The sequence below is a fragment of the Ascaphus truei genome, chromosome 2 (genome assembly GCF_040206685.1).
Source record: "Ascaphus truei isolate aAscTru1 chromosome 2, aAscTru1.hap1, whole genome shotgun sequence".
NCBI lineage: Eukaryota > Metazoa > Chordata > Amphibia > Anura > Ascaphidae > Ascaphus > Ascaphus truei.
In genome coordinates this window covers 402,675,489-402,699,442 of record NC_134484.1, presented here as the reverse complement: position 1 = coordinate 402,699,442, position 23,954 = coordinate 402,675,489, and the positions used below count along the sequence as shown (strand labels likewise).

The 23,954-nt window shown below is 42.2% G+C and overlaps 1 protein-coding gene across 1 annotated transcript in view; it reads left to right on the top strand.

Moving 5' to 3' along the window:
- VPS50 (VPS50 subunit of EARP/GARPII complex) overlaps positions 1–23,954 on the top strand; it is a 269,783-nt gene that overhangs the window by 135,772 nt on the left and 110,057 nt on the right. The window contains exon 13 of the mRNA XM_075587338.1: positions 10,513–10,645. Coding sequence (XP_075443453.1) covers positions 10,513–10,645 — 133 coding nt within the window. The remainder of the gene's footprint in view (positions 1–10,512; positions 10,646–23,954) is intronic.

The following is a 23,954-nucleotide window of genomic DNA, read 5'->3' as shown; positions in this document are numbered from 1 at the left end:
GTGGCAGAATCGCTAACCCCGGATCAGGGTGCGATACTCTGAATTGCGTCCTACTGACGCTGCCCCATAATATCAATACGATAACTAAATACATGTAGAAAAAAGTATAAACGATTTTGCTGCCCAAATAAGACGTTTTGTTATCTTTTTGGAAATATACTTGTTTCTTAGATGAGCATCTAACTTTATGAAGAGGTAAAGTTATTATAATAAAAAAAAAGTATTGGTTTCAGCTCTTGGTTTCAACTTTTTTTCCTTCCACCCACATAGTGGAAATATGTGGGTGTTATAATTTCATTTCAATGTTTTATACAGTAGCTTTCTGAAGTGGAAAAATGTAACCTTACCACATTCTTATTGGAATGATTTTACCTCTTCCCTGCACATCAGGCCTCTCCAAAAGAAGTGCTTTACAACAAATGCATTTGTTTTTTGGGCGAAAGCTGCCACATTATCTCCAATACATTTACATTTGAATCATTTTTCTCTTTCAACTCGAGATCTGTTCATTTGTGAAAACCTCAGGCACCTTGAAAAAAATCAATAACGTGTTTTAATAGTCTGACAGCAGCTAAATACTTAAGAGAATTCTTATTTATGTGCTGAAATGGTATGTGTTTTAACATCTTCTGTGGAAATGCCCACTGGCCACACAGAAATCACTCAATCTTTTTTTCTTGATATATGGATTACATTTTAAAATACAGTTTAAGCATTGCAGAGGTCTTAGAGACTATAAATATTCTCGGTACCTCTTTGTAGCTATTGTTTCTTCTAGTAGATACAGTGTCATATTATGTATCTGCTAGATACAATGTATTGGTATAAAGGAATATGTCTCTACTGCAACTGAAAATAGACTTAAAGCTGCAGTTCAGTCAATATCCTGCATGTGTGTTTTTTTTAATAAATCAGTTCTGTAGTAAGAAAAAATACTTTTAGCATTTTCTGTTTTTAAAAAAACAACTTTGAAAGACCAATTTTCTTGTGTTCTCTTTTAACAACCATTTGCTAAGGCACTGCCCCTTCATGTCCTGTCACAAGCTCTGGCACACCCCTTTGTCAGCCCTGCCCTCCCTCTAGCACATGTCAGTGCAGGAGTGCTCATGAATATTCATGAGCTTCCACTGAGTGACAGAGGCAGAATATAAACATATGCCAGCTCTAATTATGTCACCAAATTTCGCCTATCAATACATGGAGAACGAATTGACCTGCAGCTATACAGTTCTTTAGGTAATTAGAGATTGCACACATAAAACTATTGAAGTAAAAAAATTTAAAAAAAAGACTGAACTGCAGCTTTAATCTGCTCCTTTGGGAATGAAATTCATCTCCACTTTGTTAACTTCTTGTAGCTTAACGTTTGCACAGCTGTATTTTTTTTATTATCACCTGTATATCTATTCTAGGGCATGCATTTTTGGGCACAAAAATATTGAGCTACATTAAAGAAGAAAAATGGTGCATTTTTAAACGGAATAAATTACACCTAATAATAGTGCATTCAAGAAAAGTGGGTACGCAGAAGTCTGTAACTATCTTCAATAGCTGTGCCCATTGTTCCATAATTACAATGTCTGGCCTTATATTTTTTAAGTATATCATACAATATTGGATCTTGCAATTTTTCATTGTACAAACACGTTTCGTAAACAAGAGTGAACAAATATTTGAGGTAAAGTGGCATGCTAGTGTAGTCTGTAAGCATCACTGTGTGTTGTACTCTGAGCCTTTTGGCAGCTATTTTGTGTCCTATGCAAGATATTGATCTTAATATTGCAGTATGTGTGTTAGCTGTTATTTAGTTTGATATACCTGGGCAAGTTTACAGTAGGTGCTTAACACAAGTCATAATGTATCATTTTGTTATCTCCTTGTGAACAGAAAATTCCTAGTTATTACTGAGTTGCAATGTTACCGTTCTAACATTTATTTGACATTGAAAGTATCCCTACCCTCCCGCCATCCCCCTGTAACTCCGGGAGTACATAAAAATGGAATTACACATAGCATGAACATAAACTCTGAGCCTACAGCTCTTGAGCACTAGACACAGGGGTTAACCCTATCTACAACACAGTTTTGGGCACCATTTAATAAAAACGACATTATGGAACTAGAAAAAGTGCAGAGACCATATTAATAAATGGGATGGAAAATCTGACTTGTGAGGCTAGCTAAAGCAGATTTGTTTACATTAGAAAACGTGCTTCTAAGAGGTGATATGATAACTATATACAAATATCTTCTGGGTCAATACAAGGAGCTTTCAAAAGAACTATTCATCACAAGGGCTGTACAAACGACACACGGTCATCCCTTAAAGTCAGAGGAAAGGAGATTTCACCATCAACAAAAGAAAGTTATGCAGGGATATACTAAAATAAACATGGGAAAGATGTTGATCCAGGGAGAAATCTGATTGCCGGTATTGAAGTCGGGAAGAGATTTATTTTTTTCGCTTATGAGACATTGTTGCATAATGTTTCACTGGAGTTTTTTGTTTGCCTTCCTCTGGATCAATATACTGTAAATACGAATACAGTGGTGAGAGAGTTTGTGAACCCTTTACATTTTTCACATATTTCAAGCCTAAAATGTTGTTGGATCTTAATCTAAGTCCTAATAATAGATAAAGATAACATGATCAATCAAATAACACAAAAACTTAATACTTTTTCAACATTTATTTATCCACAAATGATTCAACATTAAATATCTACATGTATAAAAGTATGTGAACCTTTAGATTCAGTACCTACTGTAGTGGCACCCCGCTGAGCAGCAATGACTTCAACTAAGCATTTTCTGTAACTGCTGGTCAATCTCTCACATCGGTCTTGAGGAATTTTGACCCATTCCTCATTACAGAATTGCTTCAACTCGGTGACATTTGAGGGCTTCCTTGCATGGACCTCTCGCTTCAGGTCCTGCCACAACGTTTCGATGGGGTTTAGGTCCTGACTTTGACTAGGCCATTCTAAAACGTGGAATTTCTTCTTCTGCAGCCATTCATTTATAGATCTGCTTGAATTTTTGGGATCATTGTCTTGATTCACGACCCACTTTTGCTTCAGCTCACAGATGGATGTCCTGACATTCTCCTTTACAATGTTCAGATACAATGCAGAATTCATGGTTGTGTCAATGATGGCAAGCTCTCCAGGTTCTGAGGCATCAAAGCAGCCCCAACAAACCATCACATTCCCACCACCATGCTTGGCAGTTGGGATGAGGTTCTTCTTTTTGAACGTAGTGTTTGGTTTTTGCCAAACGATATTTCTCATTGAGGCCAAAAAGTTCTACTTTTTGTCTTGTCTTTCCAAACAAAATTGTTGCAGAAATGTTGCGGATCATCTATGCGCTCTTTGGCAAACTTCAGACGGGGAGCAATGTTCTTTTCAGAGAGCAGTGGTTTCCTCCTTGCTATCCTTTCATGAATACCATTCTTGTTCAATCTTTTTCTGATAGTTGAGTCATGAACACTCACATTAGCCAAGACGAGAGTGGCCTACAGATCATTGAATGTTACTCTGGGGTTCTTTGTGACTTCCTGGACGATTTACCGCTTTGTTCTTTGAGAGATTTTGGTAGGACGACCGCTCCTGGCTAGAGTGACTGTGGTCTTGAACTTTCTCCATTTGTAGAGTATCTGTCGGACAGTGGATTGTTGGTGCCCCAATTCCCTAGAAATGGTTTTGTAACCCTTTCTAGACAGATGAGCATCAATAACTGCTTTTCTGAGATTTAATTTGATCATGGCATGACGCGTTTCCACATATCTGTATGGTGAAGACAAAACGCAGAAAATACTCAAATGAGCCGGTTTAAGTCAAGGACCAATGTTAATATGGCGAAAAAAATGTCCGATCTTATAGTAAAGAGATGAAGCAGGTTAACTGGATGGAAACAATGTGTTGTAAATAGTGAATTTGCCCATTTGCTAGGATCACAGAGAGAGAAAAGGCAGTCAGTAGTGAGGAAGTAAGGGTGAACCAAAAAAGGAAATATACTACCTCTAAGGGAGAACACGATCTGGAAGTTCGTCCCCGGAGTTCTCCTGGAGAAAGTGCCTAATGAGCATGAAACGTGTGTGAAAAGAATTTTTGTCTTGTTTGTATTTTTGTTACTTGTTTTTTTACTATACGCTAAAGCAGTAAAATTCAGGGCATTATTGAAAACCCTGCTCTCTGATTGATTGGTTAAAATTCCGGGCATTATCCACAGTAATGCCCTGAATTTCAGCAGCTTGCAAAATGCAGTTTTCAATCTGTTTATTTCCAGCCAATCAGCTTTCAGAACAGCTGAGACAGGGCAGGGGATTGTTTTGAATTAAGTAAAAGCTCTGAAACATGGCAGGGGATTGGTCAAAAAGTATCAGCCACGGTTTGACTCCTCCCCCTCCCGAGCTGACTTAGAATTTCTGAGCAGATTCAGTTGGAGAGGGGGGGGGAGGGACTGCAAAGAAGTAAGTGTGTTGTATATAGTGGTGCAGTGTTGTGTGTGTGGGGGGGGGGGGGGGTATAGAGGTGCTGTGTTGTGTGTAGAGCTGGGGGAGAGAGTGCAAAGTTTAGTAAGTGGCTGCATTTTTTATTGTGGCTGCAGTGTGTGTTTGTGTGTGTTGTGCTGTTGTATGTGTAGCAGCAGTTTGTGTGAGTGTAGAGCTGATGTGTGTGTGTGTGTGTGTGTATAGAGCTCCAGTGTGTGTGTGTGTGTGTGTGTGCGTGTGTGTATAGAGCTCCAGTGTGTGTGTGTGTGTGTCAGTAGCAGTGTTTATGGGTGTAGCGTGTGTGTAGCAGCAGAGTTTGTGTGTGTAGAGCTGCTGCTGTGTGTGTAGAGGTGCTGTGTAGAGGAGGTGCTGTGTTGTGTGTCTAGAGCTCCAGTGTGTGTGTGTGTGTGTGTGTGTGTGTGTGTGTGTGTGTGTGTGTGTGTGTGTGTGTGTGTGTGTGTGTGTGTGTGTGTGTGTGTGTAGAGGTACTGTGTTGTGTGCTGTTTTGTGTGTGTGTGTGTGTGTGTAGCAGCAGTCTGAGTGTGAGCTTCTGTGTGTGTGTGTGTGTGTGTGTGTGTGTGTGTGTGTGTGTGTGTGTGTGTGTGTGTGTGTGTGTGTGTACACAGAGGAGGCGGCAGTGTGTGGATATAGATAGCTGCAGTGTAAGTGTATATAGAGGTGGTTTCATGTATTTACCATTTTATTTTAATAAAAAAATCTATTTAACTATACAAAAGTGTCTATTATTTATGAAATAAGCCTACATTTAACCTATAATAGTACCTATTACTTAAGTATGTAGTAATAAATCTTTTTTATTTTTTCAACTAACCCGGTGAGAATTTCATGTTTATGGGCTTGCTGTCCCACCAATCCTTTGCTGCTTCCAAACTCACAAAGTGTCTGATCTTTATATGGGGTGTGGCATCTCCAACTCACCCCTGAAAATCTACCTAATTAATCCATTACCTGATTTTTTTTTTTTTTTATTATTACTTACATTTTTTATTCAGCAGTTTTCAAAGTTATGGGAAAAGGGTACATAAAAGAAAAAAGGGGGGTAAGGGAGTACATTGATACAGATAATTGGTAATATCACATTTGGGGGAGGTTTAAGGGAAGAGGAAAGGGGGCAGCATTTGTACATGTATAGTACAGTATAGTGAACAGCAATTTTAATACAGCATATATCACAATATTCAGAATATTTTAATCTAGATATGGGAATATACCTGCATTGCGAAACCAAGGGAACCAAATCTCCACAAATTGAATGGTGGAGCCATTCAGATATGCTGAAAGTTTTTCCATATAAACTATATGCCATATTTTATTATTTATTTGGTTTAAAGATGGAGGTAGCTTGTTTCCAGTTCTTGGCGATTGTGCATCTAGTAGCATTCAACTTTTGGAAGATAACTTAGCCTTCCTTTTTGTTTTGGTTGGTCGCTAGTTTTCCTAGTAGTATATAAAGAGGGTCGTGTGGAACAGTGAGCCCCATGATCCTTTCTATAAGGGCAAATACTTCTCTCCATGTTGTCTTGATTTTAGGGCATGACCAAAATATATGCAATATATTGCCCATTTCACCACAGCCTCGCCATCACAATGAGGAGACACCTGGAAGGAAAGAGGGTAACCAAGTAGGATTAATGTACCACCTAAATATTAGTTTGTAAATGTTCTCCTTGATCACAAAACATGATGCGTTTTTGGAGGCGGTCTCCCATATATCGAGATTTAAATCTGTATTTAAATCTTTCTCCCAAGAGATCATATATTTGTCGGGAATCTGTTTACTTTTAGTGAGAGTTAAATTTAGGTAAATCGTGGAGATAATACCTTTTGTGAAAGACTGGTGCAGACACCACTTTTCATATAGAGTTAGATCGTGGGCTTTATATGGTTTATAGATAGATTGAATATAGTGCCTGACCTGGAGAAATCTGAAAAACTCAGGAGGGAATATAATAATTTGTTTGTAATAACCTAAATGAAGGGACCTTCCCATTAATAAGAATATTGTTATCTCTTGAAAGACCTTTTTGGATCCAAGGGTTGGATTGTTGGTTACTCGTGTAAAAGGGCATGGAGGGGTCCGTGAACAGAGGTTGCATAAGGGAAGGGTGGCCGGTTAGTTGGAACCTGGATTTAAGAGAATCACAAAGGTTACAGGCAAAAGATATCACCTGGTTCTTGGTCTAGATTTTCTGTTGAGCCAGAGGAGGTTCTTAATTTCAGTTGGGGGGCAAATCAGATTTTCTAGTTCAACCCATCTTTTGTCCGTTGGGTTTGTATGCCAACTAATCAGTTGCCCCAATTGAGCCGCGCTATAATACTTTAAGATTGAATCCCAATATCTCCGGTGTTTCTGTTGATAAAGAAGAGTTCAAGGTAGCTCTCTTCGCTGATGATATATTATTGACGCTTTCAAAACCTCTTATCTCACTCCCTAATCTTTTTCAAGTTCCTTCGGAATTTGGCTCTCTCTCAGTGCACAAGATTAACCATAATAAATCTTTGGCCCTTTGTTTAAACCTTCCTAAGGAAATGGTAAAATTACTCCAACATTTATTTCGATTTTAAATGGAATCCGAACCATATAAAATATTTAGGTGTCCAAATAACTAAAGACTACTCTGCACTATAAAGTACAAATTTCAAACCCTTCTTCGACCAAATAAAAGATCTAGCCATGTGGAGTCCATATACAATATCCTGGTTTGGGAAGATATCTACGATTAAAATTAATATTTTACCAAGACTCCTCTACATTTTTCAAACGCTCCCAGCTAAAGTTTGCCAGAAAGATCTAAACAATATACAAAAGAAAATTCTCAAATTTGTATGGCAAAATAGGCGGACTATTTTCAGCAAAGATATCCTTTAAAAATCTAAACTAGAAGGAGGTCTAGCTCTCCCGAATTTACGAACACCTGATTCTAACTAATCCCTTAAATTTGGCTGATAAAAATAGGGTTTCACTTACGTTTGGACATACCCTGACAATTACTTTGAAACCACAGCTGCATTCAATCTGAACCCCTTCAGTGTACATCTGCATTGCCTCAAAGGCAGATACCTTAAATAGTTCCCCAAGAGTTGCCCCCCTCTGCACAGAACCGGCTTGCTAAGGGTTAATATCTGCGTTTGCTTACTACTATGTGTTTTATCAACCCTGCCCACTGGATTGTTTATGACCCATGAAGACAAAGGACTTTGAAACAACAGTTGCATTCAGTCTGAACCCCTTCAGTCTACATCTGCATTGCCCCAAAGGCTGACAGCCTTTTGCACAGCCAAAGGTTGTGAGCCGTTTGCTACCATTTGCTGATATTTGGTAATGTTAAAGCTGCTCTATTTCAATCTGAAACTCGCCAGCCCTTCTATCCCCTGTACCCAATTTTCCAACTCTAAATGTCCATGAAATTTGGGGCGATATTTCATGGCGCTCAGTTAACCGGGGAATACATACTGTACAGTGGAGTAAAAGAAAAGAAAAACACACAATGGTGCACTGCTGTTTGTTGCTCACAGTTGGTATAGTGCACTTCATATAAGTATACACTTGCATATGGCACAGATAAATGTCAGGTTTGTTGCCCCAGGGAAAGACTTCTATATTGGGTCTCACTAGGGACTAGAGAGCCACGGGTTAAATCCCCCTCTTGTCTCACGTAGGTTATGAACCATATGGAACAAAAACAAATGCACACAATAGTGTAAAATGTCTCTGGTGTATTGAGAATCAAGCACAATAACAGAATGCTACTCACATAGTAGCCCTTTATGAGGGCATTGGTACGGTACACATCAAGGGATAAGTATGCCGATGGAGGTAGGAGTCCCGCGGGTGTGCAAGCTTCTGCACCGGAGCTGGTGTGCTGTCAGCTGCTTGCGTTGATTATTCCGCCGGCACTTCTGCGTTCCTCCACTCACGTGGTCAATGTCGGCACATGATGACATTGACAGTCGGGAATCTCTTGCTTAGATCGCTCGCAATCAGGACTCTACACTTTTCGCAGAGTTGCCTAGTCAGGGGTCCTTGAAATGTCTGTGAATTGACTGTATAACCTCTGTTCATTTAATGTATTAATGTATTGTTATCATAACTCTATGCCCAGGACATACTTGAAAACGAGAGGTCCCTCTCAAAATATTACTTCCTGGTAAAACATTTATATATTAAATAATTATTTGTCTAATTAATATATCACTTTGTTTCAAAAGACATTGAATTGGTTAATATAAACCCCATTGGCTATTTAAAAAATACATGTTTTGGTTCAAGAAGGTTATCAGGATTAAACTATGGCATTTTCGTAATTATAATTAGGGTTCACAAACTTTTTTTTCTCGCCACTGTATAGGATAAGGCCAGGTCCATACATTTGAAAAGACAATTTATTTTCTCTTTTTGTGCGACGGCCGTGTCACGTGAGTGGTTCAGCCAATGACGGCGAACCAGCCTCGCGACGTAACGGCTCCCCGTCGGCAACGATCTGAGTCCACAGTTCTTTCGCTCTGTCTCGCGTACCCACTATAATCCAGATCTATGTATCTGTCATTTAAAAATAACATAGGTTGAACTTGGTCTATTTGAAAACCAAAAAATTCAAATGTATTTGCAATATTTGCTGGAAGATTTAAAACATTTTACGGAAATGTTTAATGCTTGTATTAGTACTGTTTGGAAATACAATTTTTATAGGAACCTGCCATAAAACTCTGAATTTCTCCATTGCAAGTTTTTGAAGACATATATTTACATTTATTGGGACATTTTAACTGTTATGTGCAAATAAAAATATAATTGTTATTCAATTTAAATAAAGTTAACAGGTTACTTTTTTATAAGTAGCAGTGACAATGGATGGGGCAGTATCTGCATCATCCAACTTGGATTCTCCTCATGCATGGTCAGCTTGGGTTAGGAGAAGTTCAGATATTTTATCCGAATGTACCAGAATTAATTGACTTAATCGGGCTTCCTAATGCTATTGTCAGTGTTGAAGATAATGATGCAATCATTTTTAATGAGAACATTTGACTACAAAGTTTGGCATTAGGGCATTGAACATTCCTTGTCAATTTCACAGTGTTAAAAGTTAAGCAGATACAGTACAAAAATATTCTAATAGTAATTCTTTAAAAGCTTTAATACTTGGACCAAATTAATCTATCCTGATCCTTCTATTTCCTGCAACATGAGCCAAAGAAACCTAGAAGGATTCACAACTGGCATTGCCCCATCAGTTTAAAACTACATTTAGGAACACATTCAGTGTGCTGTGTGAGACAGATAGTTTCACTTGTTAAATAATTGACCCCACATATATCTCAACTATCATACTTTGTACCTGTATGAAATCATATCAACAAAGTAACACTTAGGGACTTGGTTTGCAATCTTTTTTTATTTCTACCTACACCTGCAGCGGCCGTTATTCAAACAAATCAGGGCGCCGATTTCGTGTGCTCTGCTGTACTCCACGCAGCATGAACGCGGCCAATCGCCCCAGGCACCCGCGCTTATCGCTACTGTGCCAATTTCAGGTGTTTAAAAACCAGAACTCTAAAATGCCATTTTCTGCACTCGCGTCTTAAGGCGGTAAGGTTGGAAGACATCCCGCGTCATGACATCGGTATTCCGATGTACGCATCGCGTGATTTGTTTGAATAACGACTGCTGCAGCTGTACATCTTTAAAAAATTAATGTCCATGTCTTGGGTAGTTGAAATTGGCGTAGATGGTGGCATTGCCAGGATCTGGTGAGTTGTAATTGCTCTGAAGTTTGTAGGATGCTGACTGTAAATGTCCCCTATCTCAATATTTTGTGCAAGACTAATACTGACTACATAATATTTTCATCATACACTCTATGTACTTTCTTGAAAGTTTTAGTTTAAAACTTGATGAATCTGCATATGAAAAGTTCCTGTTATATCCGTTAACACACTAAAAATGTATTGTAACGAGCTGCTATTGTCAATAAACATGCAATTATTTTTTCCTTTAGCATATAACATCGGACAGCTACATTCCATGTCTTACTGACCTCTGCAAAGCACTGTGGGAAGTTATGCTTAGTTATTTTCGAACCATGGAGTGGCATGAAAAATATGACAGTGAAGAGACACCATCATCTTCTGGTAAGCACCATTCGTTCTGGACCAACTTCTGAATATGAAAGCGCCAATAATATTCTTATAATTTTTCAATGTAGGGCCGACAACATACACAGTGTTTTACATTATAAACATAAAAGCAATTTAAGCTGCAGTCCCTGCATAAGCATTGTTTATAGAGGCACAGATATGCAGAGACGGTCTCGTACATTTGGTCTCAGCTGTTTAGCCAGAACCAAATGACGGTGTTTAGTCACTGATCGTCTCACTGTTGGGACACTCAGCCACCAGACGCATAACATCTAATACTAACGCTATCCCCTTCCCTAAATACCCTTTACCCTAAGCACTTGCCATAACCGGTAAAACTCCTAAAGTTAACTCCGTACCCGAACCACTAAAACCCCTAAAGTTAGCCCTGTAACCTAACCACTAAAACCCCTAAAGTTAACCTACCCTAACCGCAAAAACCCCTACAACTTAACACCTACCCTAAAACTTACCTTCTCGTAGAAAAGGCCGGCGGCTTAGGTTCTAGCACAGAGCGGCTGCTGCAGAGAGTCGCTCTGCCGACGGGGAGTTGGTCTCGGCAGAGTGGGTGCTGCAGAGAGTCGCCCTACCAGCGGTTAGTTGGTCGCGGCACAGCGGCCGTGACCAAATTTCCCACTCAAATATTTAGCTGCCTGGTTTTATCTTTGTCAGGTTATTGGCATTCATTCAAATCCATGATTTCTTTCATGGAGAAATGGTTGTCATGTTATTCTATCAGCAAAAATTGAATCATTACTGCACAACATCCTGTAGATCTTTGTAGCGCTGCATAATATAAATCAAGGTAAAAATGACAGGTGACATTAGCAACAAATATTGTATGTTTTGTCAAACTAGAGTAACTAGTAATGCACCTTTTAAACATTGAACACTTTCGAACACCTATTGCACCTTTTGAGCACTGGAAATGAAAAGAAGACTTGTTTTACAGGGGCAATCCAAACTGCCTGATGGCAGTGACATGTTTTTATGGTTAAATGTAAGCGATTCATGCCATTTTAAACAAATAAGGCAAGTTTAAGTATTCTGAACTATTGGTTTGAACCTTTTAGGGCCAGACTCAAAGTCCAAAGTTGAATTGTATCTCTCTATTCAATATTGATATTATCACATTTGCCATTATCAATAACCTGATTTTTTTATCCCCTTAATGCGATATCATTTGATGATGCTTCTCTGGGGATTTTTATTTACCTTCCTCGATCAAAATTCTGTAAATACTTATCCTGTATTTGTATCAGTCTTCTAAATTTAACATAGGTTAAACTTAACAGACACATATTTTTTCAACCTCATCTACTATGCAACTACTGTACGTAACATTGAAGAAGGTACAGAGACAGTATTCTCAAATACTCAAATGTATATGTAAATTTGCTTTTTTTAAATCAAATTAAATAGTCTAAAGTATAAGCTCCAAAGCGGGGTTATCACTGGGACAATCAAGATATGTATCTCAAATGTTCCCCATCTCCTTTATTGAGATGAGTTGAAGCTGCATACATCAGATCAGTGGTTTTCTACATTTTGAGATCTGCAGAACCATATGAAAATGTGTTACGGATGTAGCCAGATTTTACTGTCTCTGGAGCCGCAGGAAGAACAGTGAAACACTTTCTCCGGGGGACAGTAAAAGCAGCGGCGGTTCTTCTGAATGGAACCCCCCCCCCCTCCCCACGGCGAGATTTCCTGCTGCTTGGGAATGGCACTGTCATGATTCGGTGGGTTCTCCTGGGAGCAGGAACATTAACTCACACAACTGCTGTTTGTGTTTGCACAGCCCTAGCACCATATCCTGTGTCCATAAAATACTATTGCAGTAGTAAAGCTTATTTTAAATATTTTCCACAGAGCTTACATATTTAGCACAATCAAGAGAGATACTGACACAATGGACGTGTGAATGAATTGGGAATCTGAGTTAATACCAGAGGGGGATAGAGAAACATATTTAGTAAAATGGTGGTATGTGACAGGGTAAATAAAAGCCACTAGCTATATGCCTGGAAAACCTATGTCTAGTCTGCAGTGCAGCACTGACTAGGTTAACTTCAGCTGGGAACCTCAGGACAATTAGTTGGAACCCAGCTGCCTAATCAAGGTGTGTTAAAACCCAGGCTGTAGACACATGGAAGCTGCTGTTGATGAGAGAGGAGTAAGAAGTAAAGAGATTCCTGAAAACAAGGTCTGAGTAGCAAAGTAGTTGTATTGTGAACTGTCTGTCCCCTGCATAGAAAAAGGGTAGCTGCCTTATATATAAACTGTCTGCTAAAGAGAAACTGTTTTGTTTGGTTTGCTGAAGAGAAAGCCATTTTCGTTTTTGCTGATGGAAAGCTATTTTTGTTTTGTGTGCTGTATATCTTTTAAGGCTAAATAAATAAGCCTTGTCAAGAAACACACATGTGTAGTTGCATGTACCCTGCAACATATGGTGTCAAGAATTGGGAAGGTTTTTTTCAAAAGGCTCCTGCAGTTAAAGGGCCACACACACACACACAAGAATGGAAGAAATGTTGAAAGAGTTTCTGTGTGAGCAAATCAGACAGCAGGGACAGTTAATGCAGGAGCAGGCCCGGCTGCAAGCGGAGAGAGATGAAAGACTACAAGCAGCACAGGATGAGCGGATTGCCAAGCTGCTGACCCAATTCCAAGGGTCTGCCAGTGCAGAACTAGCAAGCAGACCCCCGATACTCCTGAGGAAAATGGCTCAGAACGAGGATCCAGAGGCTTTTTTACTGACTTTTGAAAGAGTTGCCGAAGCTCAGGGCTGGGCTACAGATCGCTGGGCAACTGCTTTGGCCCCGCTCCTCATAGGAGAAGCCCAGGCCTCATATCAGGGTCTCCCAGCAGATCAGGCAATAGACTACCGACAAGTGAAAGCCGCCATACTGGATCGCTTAGGTCTGACCCCAGAGACCTACCGGCAGCAGTTCCGGAACATGAAGTACACCGCTAAGATGAGACCCCGGGTCCTCGCTCAGCAATTATTGGACTTATGTACGCGCTGGATACAACCCGAGGAGTGCACTAAGGAGGCAATTCTTGAGCAGGTGGTTTTGGAAAAATTTCTACAAATAATACCCCCTTCCGCACGCTCGTGGGTAAAACGCCACGCTGCTGAAACCCTAGCTTTGGCGGTCCGACTCGTGGAGAACTTCCTTGGGGCTGAGCAGCAGGCGAGTGTCCTGGACCCGACTCCACCGGCACTGGCGGACGCCCAAAGAGGGAGGTCGGATCAATGGGGAACCTACGGCCCGTCACGGAACCGCCAAGTCCAACGGAAGGAGCAGTCGTTCCAGCAAGGATGGAGTCCAAATGCTGGTCCCCGCAGAGACCCTCATCTCCTTCCGGATGTCGGCTCGTCGCAAAGTGAGAGGAACTTCCGAGGACGTCGCCCACAGGACCCACCAGATGCCTGGTCTCCAGTAACCGGTCCAGCGGTGCACTATCCATAGCACCTTCCTGCGAGGGAATCCTCTCCATGTTCCGCCTGCGGAGAACAAGACCACCGGTATGTGGACTGTCCACTGATGGATTGTTCATTCAGCAGAACCGTCGCCTCGGCTTTTACTGAGGAAAATTACAAGCCCTGGCTACTTCCAGCCCTGATTGGGGAAAAAACGTCCAGGCCCTTGTAGATTCGGGCTCTGGGAAAACTCTGGTCCTCCAGGAACTTTTACCGCCCAACGTGTGTTCGTTTGACTCCCCATGGAGCATAGAATGTATACACGGCGATGTAAAACGCTATCCGACGGCCAAAATCCGGCTACAGGTAAAAGGTCAGGAGGCTTACCTCGAAGTAGGAGTCGCTCCTTGGCCCTCTGCCCCCGTTGTGCTCGGTCGGGACTGGCCTTTCTTTTCAGACCCAATGGCCCCAGTCTTTCACGAGGAGCCTCCTTCTAGGGCTCAGGAGAACCCTGGCAAACTGTTCCCCTTCTCGGCAGACCTTTTTCCCAGTAGACACCGGGTTCAAAAGACTCGGAAGCAAAGACGCTTGGACAAACAGGACTGGTTGCAGAAATCTGGGTCTCAAGGTGACCATTCTAGTAGTCAGAGGTCACAAGTGATGGCTGGGGATGGCCAAAGGGAGGGGGATATGGGCCCTGGAGATTTACCAGACCTGTACCTCCCTGACTTTTGCCAGAAGCAAAGGGAAAACCCAGTCCTTGCTAGACAGTATGACAAGGTGGTGAAAATTGATGAACAGATTTTAGATGCACAGGGGGTGATAGTATTCCCCCATTTTGAGCTATCAAAGGATATCCTATATAGGGTGAATAGGCAGACACAAACAGGGGAGGTCACCAGACAGATATTGGTTCCCAAGGCGTTTGTTAAATCTGTATTCACTCTAGCCCATACTGTCCCTTGGGGTGGTCACCTGGGCAGGGATAAAACATTGGACCGTATTTCATCCCGATTCTATTGGCCAGGGATGCATAGTGATATTGCTAAGCTATGTGCAGCATGTCCGGAGTGCCAGCTAACTAGTTCAAAAGGACAAAAACCAGCCCCTTTGGTTCCTCTACCCTTAGTGTCAGTTCCCTTTGAGAGGATTGGGGTAGACTTGGTAGGACCTCTAGAACCTTCTGCGAAAGGACACAGGTTTATCCTTGTAATAGTGGACTATGCAACAAGGTATCCTGAATAACAGCAACGGCGAAGCAAGTAGCCAACAAGTTGTTGGAACTGTTCTCACGGGTTGGACTTCCCCAGGTTATGTTGACAGACCAAGGTACAAATTTCATGGCTAAACTGATGCAGGATGTCTTAAAGTTACTAGAGGTCAAGTCTGTTCGGACATCGGTCTACCATCCACAGACTGACGGATTGGTGGAAAGATTTAACCGAACTCTAAAAGGGATGCTGAGGAAATTTGTAGATTCAGAGAAGAGAGCCTGGGATGAACTTCTCCCTTTTCTGCTGTTTGCAGTGCGGGAAGTTCCCCAGGCCTCCACGGGATTCTCTCCATTTGAATTGCTCTATGGCCGCCAACCCCGGGGTATCCTAGACCTCCTAAAGGAGTCCCCTTCTAAGAATACCCTGCAATATGTACTAGACCTTAGGAAGCGCCTAGATGTGGTCAGCCATTTTGCCAGGGAGAATCTTAGATCAGCCCAGGACAGTCAGGAGAGACATTACAATCAGAATGCTCGCATGAGAGTGTTTCACCCAGGAGACCAGGTGATGTTATTGTTACCCAGTTGCGAGAGTGAACTCCTGGCCAAATGGCAGGGCCCATTTGAAGTACTCCGCCGTACGGGTGATGTGGATTACGAGATCGCTCAACCAGGGTCCAGGAAGGGTAAACAAATTTACCATGTGAACTTGCTGAAACCCTGGAAGATGCAGCGGTCTCTATTCATCCACCCGGTGGAGGAGGAAACGGACTTGGGTCCTCAGCCTCCACGGGAGAACATCATGAGTGACGATAAAATCCCAATGGGTAAACAGTTGTCCTCTGAACAAAAAGGGGACTTGTTAGCAATAATTACACAATTCCAGGATGTTTTTTCTGACTTACCAGGACAAACTAACTTAATTTCCCATGCAATCGAGACAGCACCTGGGGTAAAAGTACGTTCCCGTCCTTATAGGTTGCCTGAAAGTCGTAGGGCTCTGGTAGAGAAGGAGGTACAAGAAATGTTACACTTAGGAGTGATTGAGGAATCATGCAGTGAGTGGTGTAGTCCACTAATTATGGTCCCTAAACCCGATGGGAAGGTAAGATTTTGTGTGGACCTCCGAAAGGTCAATGCGGTATCCAAGTTTGACGCATATCCGATGCCAAGGGTGGACGAATTAATTGACGCCCTTGGTAACGCGGAATATATACTGTATCCACGTTGGACTTGACAAAAGGATACTAGCAAATACCCTTAGAGGAAAAGTCCAAATGCAAAACAGCCTTTGCCACTCCCATGGGTTTATACCAGTTTGTGACAATGCCATTTGGACTGCATGGAGCCCCAGCCACATTTCAGAGACTCATGGATAAGGTACTGAGGCCCCATAGGACGTATGCCGCAGCCTACCTAGATGACATTATCATTTATAGTAAACACTGGCGGGCCCATCTAAATAGGTTGAAAGCGGTCCTCAAATCTCTAAGAGAGGCAGGGCTCACAGCCAACCCTAAGAAATGTGCCTTGGGTAAAGCGGAAACCAAATATTTAGGGTATGCAGTGGGAGGTGGAAAAGTAAGGCCACTAACCGACAAGGGAGCTGCCTTGAAAGAAGTTCCGATCCCCCAAACAAAAACGCAGGTACGCTCTCTACTGGGTTTAGCAGGGTACTACCGGCGGTTCATCCCCAACTATTCGGAAGTGGCAGCCCCTTTAACGGACCTCACAAAAAAGTGTGCCCCTACACAAGTGGTGTGGTCAAGGGATTGTCAGAGAGCCTTTGAGGACATAAAAAGGTGTCTATCAGAGGGTCCCATCCTTAGAAGCCCAGACTTCAACAGCCCTTTTATAGTGCAAACAGATGCATCAGAGATTGGGCTGGGGCAGTGTTGTCACAACAGTTTGAGGGAGTTGAACATCCTATCCTTTTCCTGAGTAGGAAATTGTTCCCAAGGGAAAAAAAACTACTCAGTGATTGAGAAAGAGTGCCTCGCAGTAAAGTGGGCAATCGAGGCTTTGAGGAGTAAATGGCAGGAGTCCATTTTACTTTGGTGACGGATCATGCTCCACTGAAGTGGTTAAATAGCATGAAGGATTCCAATGCTAGATTGACTAGGTGGTATATGGCCCTCCAACCCTTCTCATTTGAGATTCAGCATAGGCTGGGAACCTCAGGACAATTAGTTGGAACCCAGCTGCCTAATCAAGGTGTGTTAAAACCCAGGCTGTAGACACATGGAGCTGGCTGTTGATGAGAGAGGAGTAAGAAGTAAAGAGATTCCTGAAAACAAGGTCTGAATAGCAAAGTAGTTGTATTGTGAACTGTCTGTCCCCTGCATAGAAAAAGGGTAGCTGCCTTATATATAAACTGTCTGCTAAAGAGAAACTGTTTTGTTTGGTTTGCTGAAGAGAAAGCCATTTTCGTTTTTGCTGATGGAAAGCTATTTTTGTTTTGTGTGCTGTATATCTTTAAGGCTAAATAAATAAGCCTTGTCAAGAAACCCACGTGTGTAGTTGCATGTACCCTGCAACATGGTAATGTTTAGGTTGATTTTTTTCCCCCCATGTTCTATTTCAATTATATACAACTACTTTCTTAAAAAGGAAGGACACTTGTAGAATATATAGTGGAGCAAATAAAATATGCTTATAAAATGGTTCCTATTGAAAATATAATACATTTGTTTTTCTAACCTAACTGCATGGCATAGTAGATATTTAAAGCGGTAATCTGCGCTGTCTTTTTTTTTCGGGGAGTATGGTTCTAATTGCCTGAATCGGTTCCTGAGATTTTACTCCATTTCTGTCGAAGAGGAATTATGATTTCTCCCACTGAAAACCCACGCTACAGACACAAGATCTTCTTAATCAGGACCAGTCCCAAGTCCCCTTCTTGCTCTAATAGTTACAGTATGTGTAAGGATTTTTATCTTTTCTCGTCAGAGTTATAATGCCTTTAAACTAATAACATGAGGAATCACATCAACTGAAATGCAAACCCTGCTACAAATAGCTATGCGATTGTGTGGTGAGGGGAACAAAATGGAAAGTACAAGACAGGCACTGGAACATGCTGCCTTATTTCAGTAAATAGTTTGGGTGTGCTGTGGGTGTTAAGTGTTTTAGATTGCGTGTGGTTTCATGAGAAATTATGTTTGGGAAAAGCCACTTGATAGTTGAAAGCGGCATTGTATGTATTATTGTACAGGAGGACCTTTAAATTTGTAAGTGAATTATATTCCAAAGTAAATGTGGGCATGTTTGCATTTATGTTGGTGCAATTTTGTGTAATTAAATTATCTTCCTGTGTAATTACAGTACTTAAATTAATATGTGGCTAAACCTTTTGATAGTATTGTATCTTTGAATACCTAGTTTATCATTGCCTTTGTTTATGCTATATAAAGCTCATTATAGGTAGAGCACAAAATAGCACTGTACTTTGCTAGGTAACATTTTCAGACCATTGCCCTTTATAGCTCATTTTGCATCTCTGTAATTTGTATGCATCATCAATGAAACATTGTATATACTGTAGCTTTGAGGCCAGATATGAGATGAGTAAAAAAGACTGACAAACATGTTATTTGGACTTCTTAATTACTGGAGGTACAGTATATTATGCATGGTCCCTCCTTACCACTCACTTTGGGAGCAGAAAATATGCACTACATACTGTATGGAAATCTATAATACAGTAAATAAGTGTTTATTTTATTTGTATTAAAGAGGTAATGCAAACAGGCCCGCCAACAGAGGGGGTCTGCCGGGGTTGGCATCCATTGCCCCGTGAGTCAGGGGGCCCGGGCCCCCTGCGCGGCCGTGCCAGATAATAATTTTAAAAAAATTAAACGCAGTCTGGCTGCACCCGCTGCCGGGTCTCTCTGACGGCAGCGCTGGAAGTCAGCTGGGCTAAGCTTCCGGCGCGAGAGGGAGGCCCGGCGAGCGCGTGAGCAGCCAGCGTGTTGCCTGCAGCGTGGCGGGGCCGGCCGGCGGCAACTGCTGTGTCCTGCCATCGGGGCCCCCCACAGCGCCACCGACCACCACCCCCTGTAGCACCACCACCAGCCATCGGCCACTCTCCTCCCGCAGCCACCGTTCCCCCGCAGCCACTGGGGCCTGACCCGAGACCACCCACAAGGTAAGTCTGATTTTTATATTGGGGGAGTATATTATATATATATATTGGGGGGGTTGGGGTATTTTTTTTTTATATGTATTGTGGGGGTCTATTTTTATATGTATTGGGGGGGTGGGGGTGTATTTTTATATGTATTGGGGGGGTGGGGGTGTATTTTTATATGTATTGGGTGGTTAATTAAAAGTTGCACGCTGAAATTTTTTTCTCGTGGTAGGTGCATTATGGGTTGGAGGGGGGGGGGCCTGATCCTTTCATTTGTCCTGGGCCCCATAATTTCTGTTGGTGGCCCTGAATGCAAAGTTAATAAATATATACAGCAGAACCCCCGTTATAACGCTGTCTGCGGGGTCCACCCGATACAACCGGGATCGCGATAAAAAAAATGGCCACCACGATCAGGGATTCCCTGTCCACCGGAGGGGGAGAGCTGGGATAACTCTTCCAGCTGTCCCTGAAGCCGGCATCGCAGTGGCAGCCACACACAGCACTTACCCGGCATCTGTAGCAGCAGCTGATCTATGTCCTGTGCAGAGAAGCTGCGAGTCTGCGAGAGGGGGGGGAAGCGGGGGGAGGATCTCAAGGAGTCTGGGCCGGGATGCCAGCTGTGAGTCCCCAGCCAGGAACCAGCTCCCTTCTCTATTTCCCACCCCCCACCCCCTGAGTGGAGGTACACGGAGGGAGGTGTGTGTGGTGATGTGCAGGAAGGGGGGGTGGGATGTGCAGGAAGGGGGGATGTGATATGCAGAAGGGGTGATGTGCAGGCTGGGGAGGTGATGTGCAGGCAGGGGGATGTGATGTGCAGGGGGGGATGGGATGTGTTCAGGGGAGTATTGTGTGTCCGTCCGTCCGTCCGTTAGCAATAAAGCTTTAAAAAATAATAGCTTTTAAAAAACGGGAGCCACACTCACACCGCGTTATAAGCGAATCCGCGCTATAACGGGGTTGAGCTGTATTTTTTGTTTGTTTTAATATACAGTAGGCAGCATTTGATTACCTTTATTGAAAACGAATTACCTAAGCTTCTGATCGATTTGGTTCTCTTGTGATCGATCAGCCAAATCCTGTTTACCAGGGTTCACTAAATAGCTGCCTTTCAGTTTCAAATCAATCCTTTCGTCAGTGTAACTTGGCAGCTACAATGTAATCTTATACAGATGCAGCGGCCATTATCCGATCACTGAAAGAATTGGTTTTCGAGATTTCCCCGAGATTCTTTCAAAATTTGATGCGGCAGACGAATGGCAAATTGGATTAACACAGCAGAGGTCCGTGCTGTGTTAATCCTACCGGGGTCTACCGGTGTGTAAGACATGCAGTAAGAGAGAGGCTGAATCAGTCACTTTAATTGCGCTCCTCTAACAGGCGATCGCGGGGGTTTTATTTAAAATCTAACAATACAGTATTGTAGCAGGGGGTCTCTGGAGCTGAACCGCATTGATTTCAGGTCCGGGGACCCCCTACAGGCTGTGTTATGGGGGTTCGGTATCCCTGCCATGTAAAAATCCTGTGGGTCACGTGACCGTGGAATTTTCACATTGAAGGAGACCCCCTACTCTGTACACTAGTATCAAACATCTCCCCATCCCCACCAAATAAAAAATCATTACCTTAGCGGTAAGGTACTGTAGTGCTTTAACACTGTGCCAATCAATGGGTATCGGGGTTGTTGTCCCCAGGTAGGGTGGGTGGTCAGCGGTGGAGGGTGAGTTAACACCCTTAATTACTGTAACGGTAGCTTACCGCTAAGTTAATGAAGGGGTTAGGGGCCATTAGATTAACAAACCTACGTAAGTACCAGCACTCACTGTCTAATAGCTAAATGATGAAAACAGTTGTAATGCAGAATAAACATTTAATAATAAAATGAACCAGAAATAAATAAAATGTGTTTGCAGAAACCAGTATCACAAATGGGCATGTCAAAAAGTGAGGGGTGGGGGGGGGGGAAGGAAAAGGAGAAAAAACATGAAACACAAGGAATATACACAAAAAACGGAGAACGGAAAGTATGCTAGGGGGGCGACGTTTCGAGGGACTACCTCTTCATCTGGCCCATTCCCCCTGGTCCAAAAGGACCGAGAGGTACTTCCCTAAGCCTCCCTTCCCCTATACCTGGTCAAATCAGACACCCCTGAAAATAGATAGTAAACATATAGTGTAAGCTAAATACAGCTAAACAGCTAATAGCAGGGCAGCAAGAATCCACTAATGGTACAGTTAAAGCTGAACACAGCTTGCAAGAAAGCAGCTTGCAAATGAGCACCAAGAGTCCACACAGTCAGTGAAAGGTTAATGAGAAAAATAAATGAAGTGGTCAAACCCTCAGTGGCTCTGCTCCTTCAGCTGCTCGTGTGGAGTGCTGGCCATTAGATTGCATTTTTTTATTGTGCTGTTGATGCCCACGGAGAACAAGGACGTTCATGAGGATGAGGAGAGCCTTCATCCTGGCAGTGGTAAGTGCCAGTTTAATTTACTTTATGCTGCTGATTTATGTTTTATTTTAAATGGCCAAATGCACTATTATCCATATCTGATAATAGTAATTTTGCCCATTACTGTACTGTATGTATTGGGGGAGGGGTGTATTTACTTGAATGTATTGCACAGGATTGATACCGCAGGCAATCAGGGACCCCCGGACACCCGTAGGGACCACCCAAGTACCCCCGTGGGGCCCCCGGACACCCCCGGAGACCACCTGTAAGCCCCAGGACACCCACGAGAACCCCCAGACACCCTCAGGAAGCACCCGCGGGGACCAGCCGAAGACCCTCGTGGGGCCCCCGGACACACTTGGGGACCACCTGGAGGCCCCCGGACACTCGCGGGAACCACCCGAGAAACCCCAGACACTCGCGGGGACCACCTTTTCAATGTGAAAATCCCACGGTCACGTGACCCACAGGATTTTTTACATGGCGGGGATACCGGCACCCCATAACGGGGCTTGTATCTTAGGAAGTAGGAGGTCCCCGGACCTGAAATTAATGCGGTTCAGCTCCGGAGACCCCCTGCTACATTACTGTAATGTTGGATTTTAAATAACTGATTCAGCCTCTCTCTTACTGCGCGTTTCTTACAGACCAGTAGAATCCGGTAGGATTAACACAGCTCCTGCTGGACTCCTGCTGGACTCCTGCTGTGGGCCATTTAGTCCGATGGGCCATTTAGTCTGCAGAGGAGCATCTCGCACCACCACGTGGCATAGTGCATGATTCACCCAGGTAAATGATCGGATAATGACCGCTGCATCTGTATTACTAACTGGTCTGTAACTGTTTCATACGCTCATAATATATATTTTCTTTAACTGTGCATGCAATGTCTTGTATATAATGTATACCTTGTTCATTTATGTAACTGTATTTGTAACCATGTATTATTTTGTTTTACTCTGTGCCCAGGACATACTTGAAAACGAGGTAACTCTCAATGTATTACTTCCTGGTAAAATATTTTATAAATAAACTAAGGTAACATTATCTATTGTTACAGTTTGCAGCTCAAGCTGCTGGGAATATTGGCAAATATTTATCAGGAAAGTGTTACAAATACCTTGCACTGCTGGGGAGGTGTGCTAATGGCTGCTATAGAAATCAAAGCTGCACAGTATATTACCTCATTAAAATGGCATTGAGTTGAAAATACAAAAAAGTAGTAAGTATTATCTAATACTACATAACTAATTTATTTTAAAAAAGCACACATGTAGGATATTGCTTGGATTGCTCCTTTTAAGCACATCATTTAAGTGTCTGACCACTTCTCAAAAGTAAAAAAATATATAAATAGCTAATTTGCACATGGCAACATTTAACGTAGGCATGTCATTACCTAATAGACTGTATTCGGGTACACCTGTTTAAAAGTGGACTTTTCAGCTGAGTTCACCATGCAACGCATCACGTTTTACTCACCAAACACTACTGTGCAAGTGATTGAACATGTTAAAATCCTAGGAATTGTAAATCTAACCATTTGTGTCTTACGCTTTTTTGTTTATTGTTAATCATACACTGCAGGAAGTTTACCTTTTGAAATATGTGCTGATCAATAACTCATTTAAGCACTAGTTATTCCACTATATGCAATCCATATATGTATTGATTACAATAAAATATGAAATAAATCATGAATATGACTAAACAAAATGTACAGTTGTCTTGTTACACTCTAATTTATGCATTATGCTTTTGGTGCAGGTGTTTTTGCTAATGCAAAATTCAGAGTTTAAATGTTTTTATAGATTATGGGGGGATATATATAGCTGTGTCCCAACTCTAAAAAGCTCAGCACCAAAAATCACAAAATTTGCAGTACATCCTGCTATTATCAAGCAGCACTAGTTTGAATATCGAGGAAAAATGCTGCAAAACTTTGAAAAACTGAGTGATGTCACTGTAAAGCCCGTGACTGTTGTGATGAGGAAAAGAAAATACAACTCTTGCAAAAAATAAAATGGATGAACTATATTGGACTACACAAAAAGTACTTAAACAGAGCTGCGTTTTGGGAT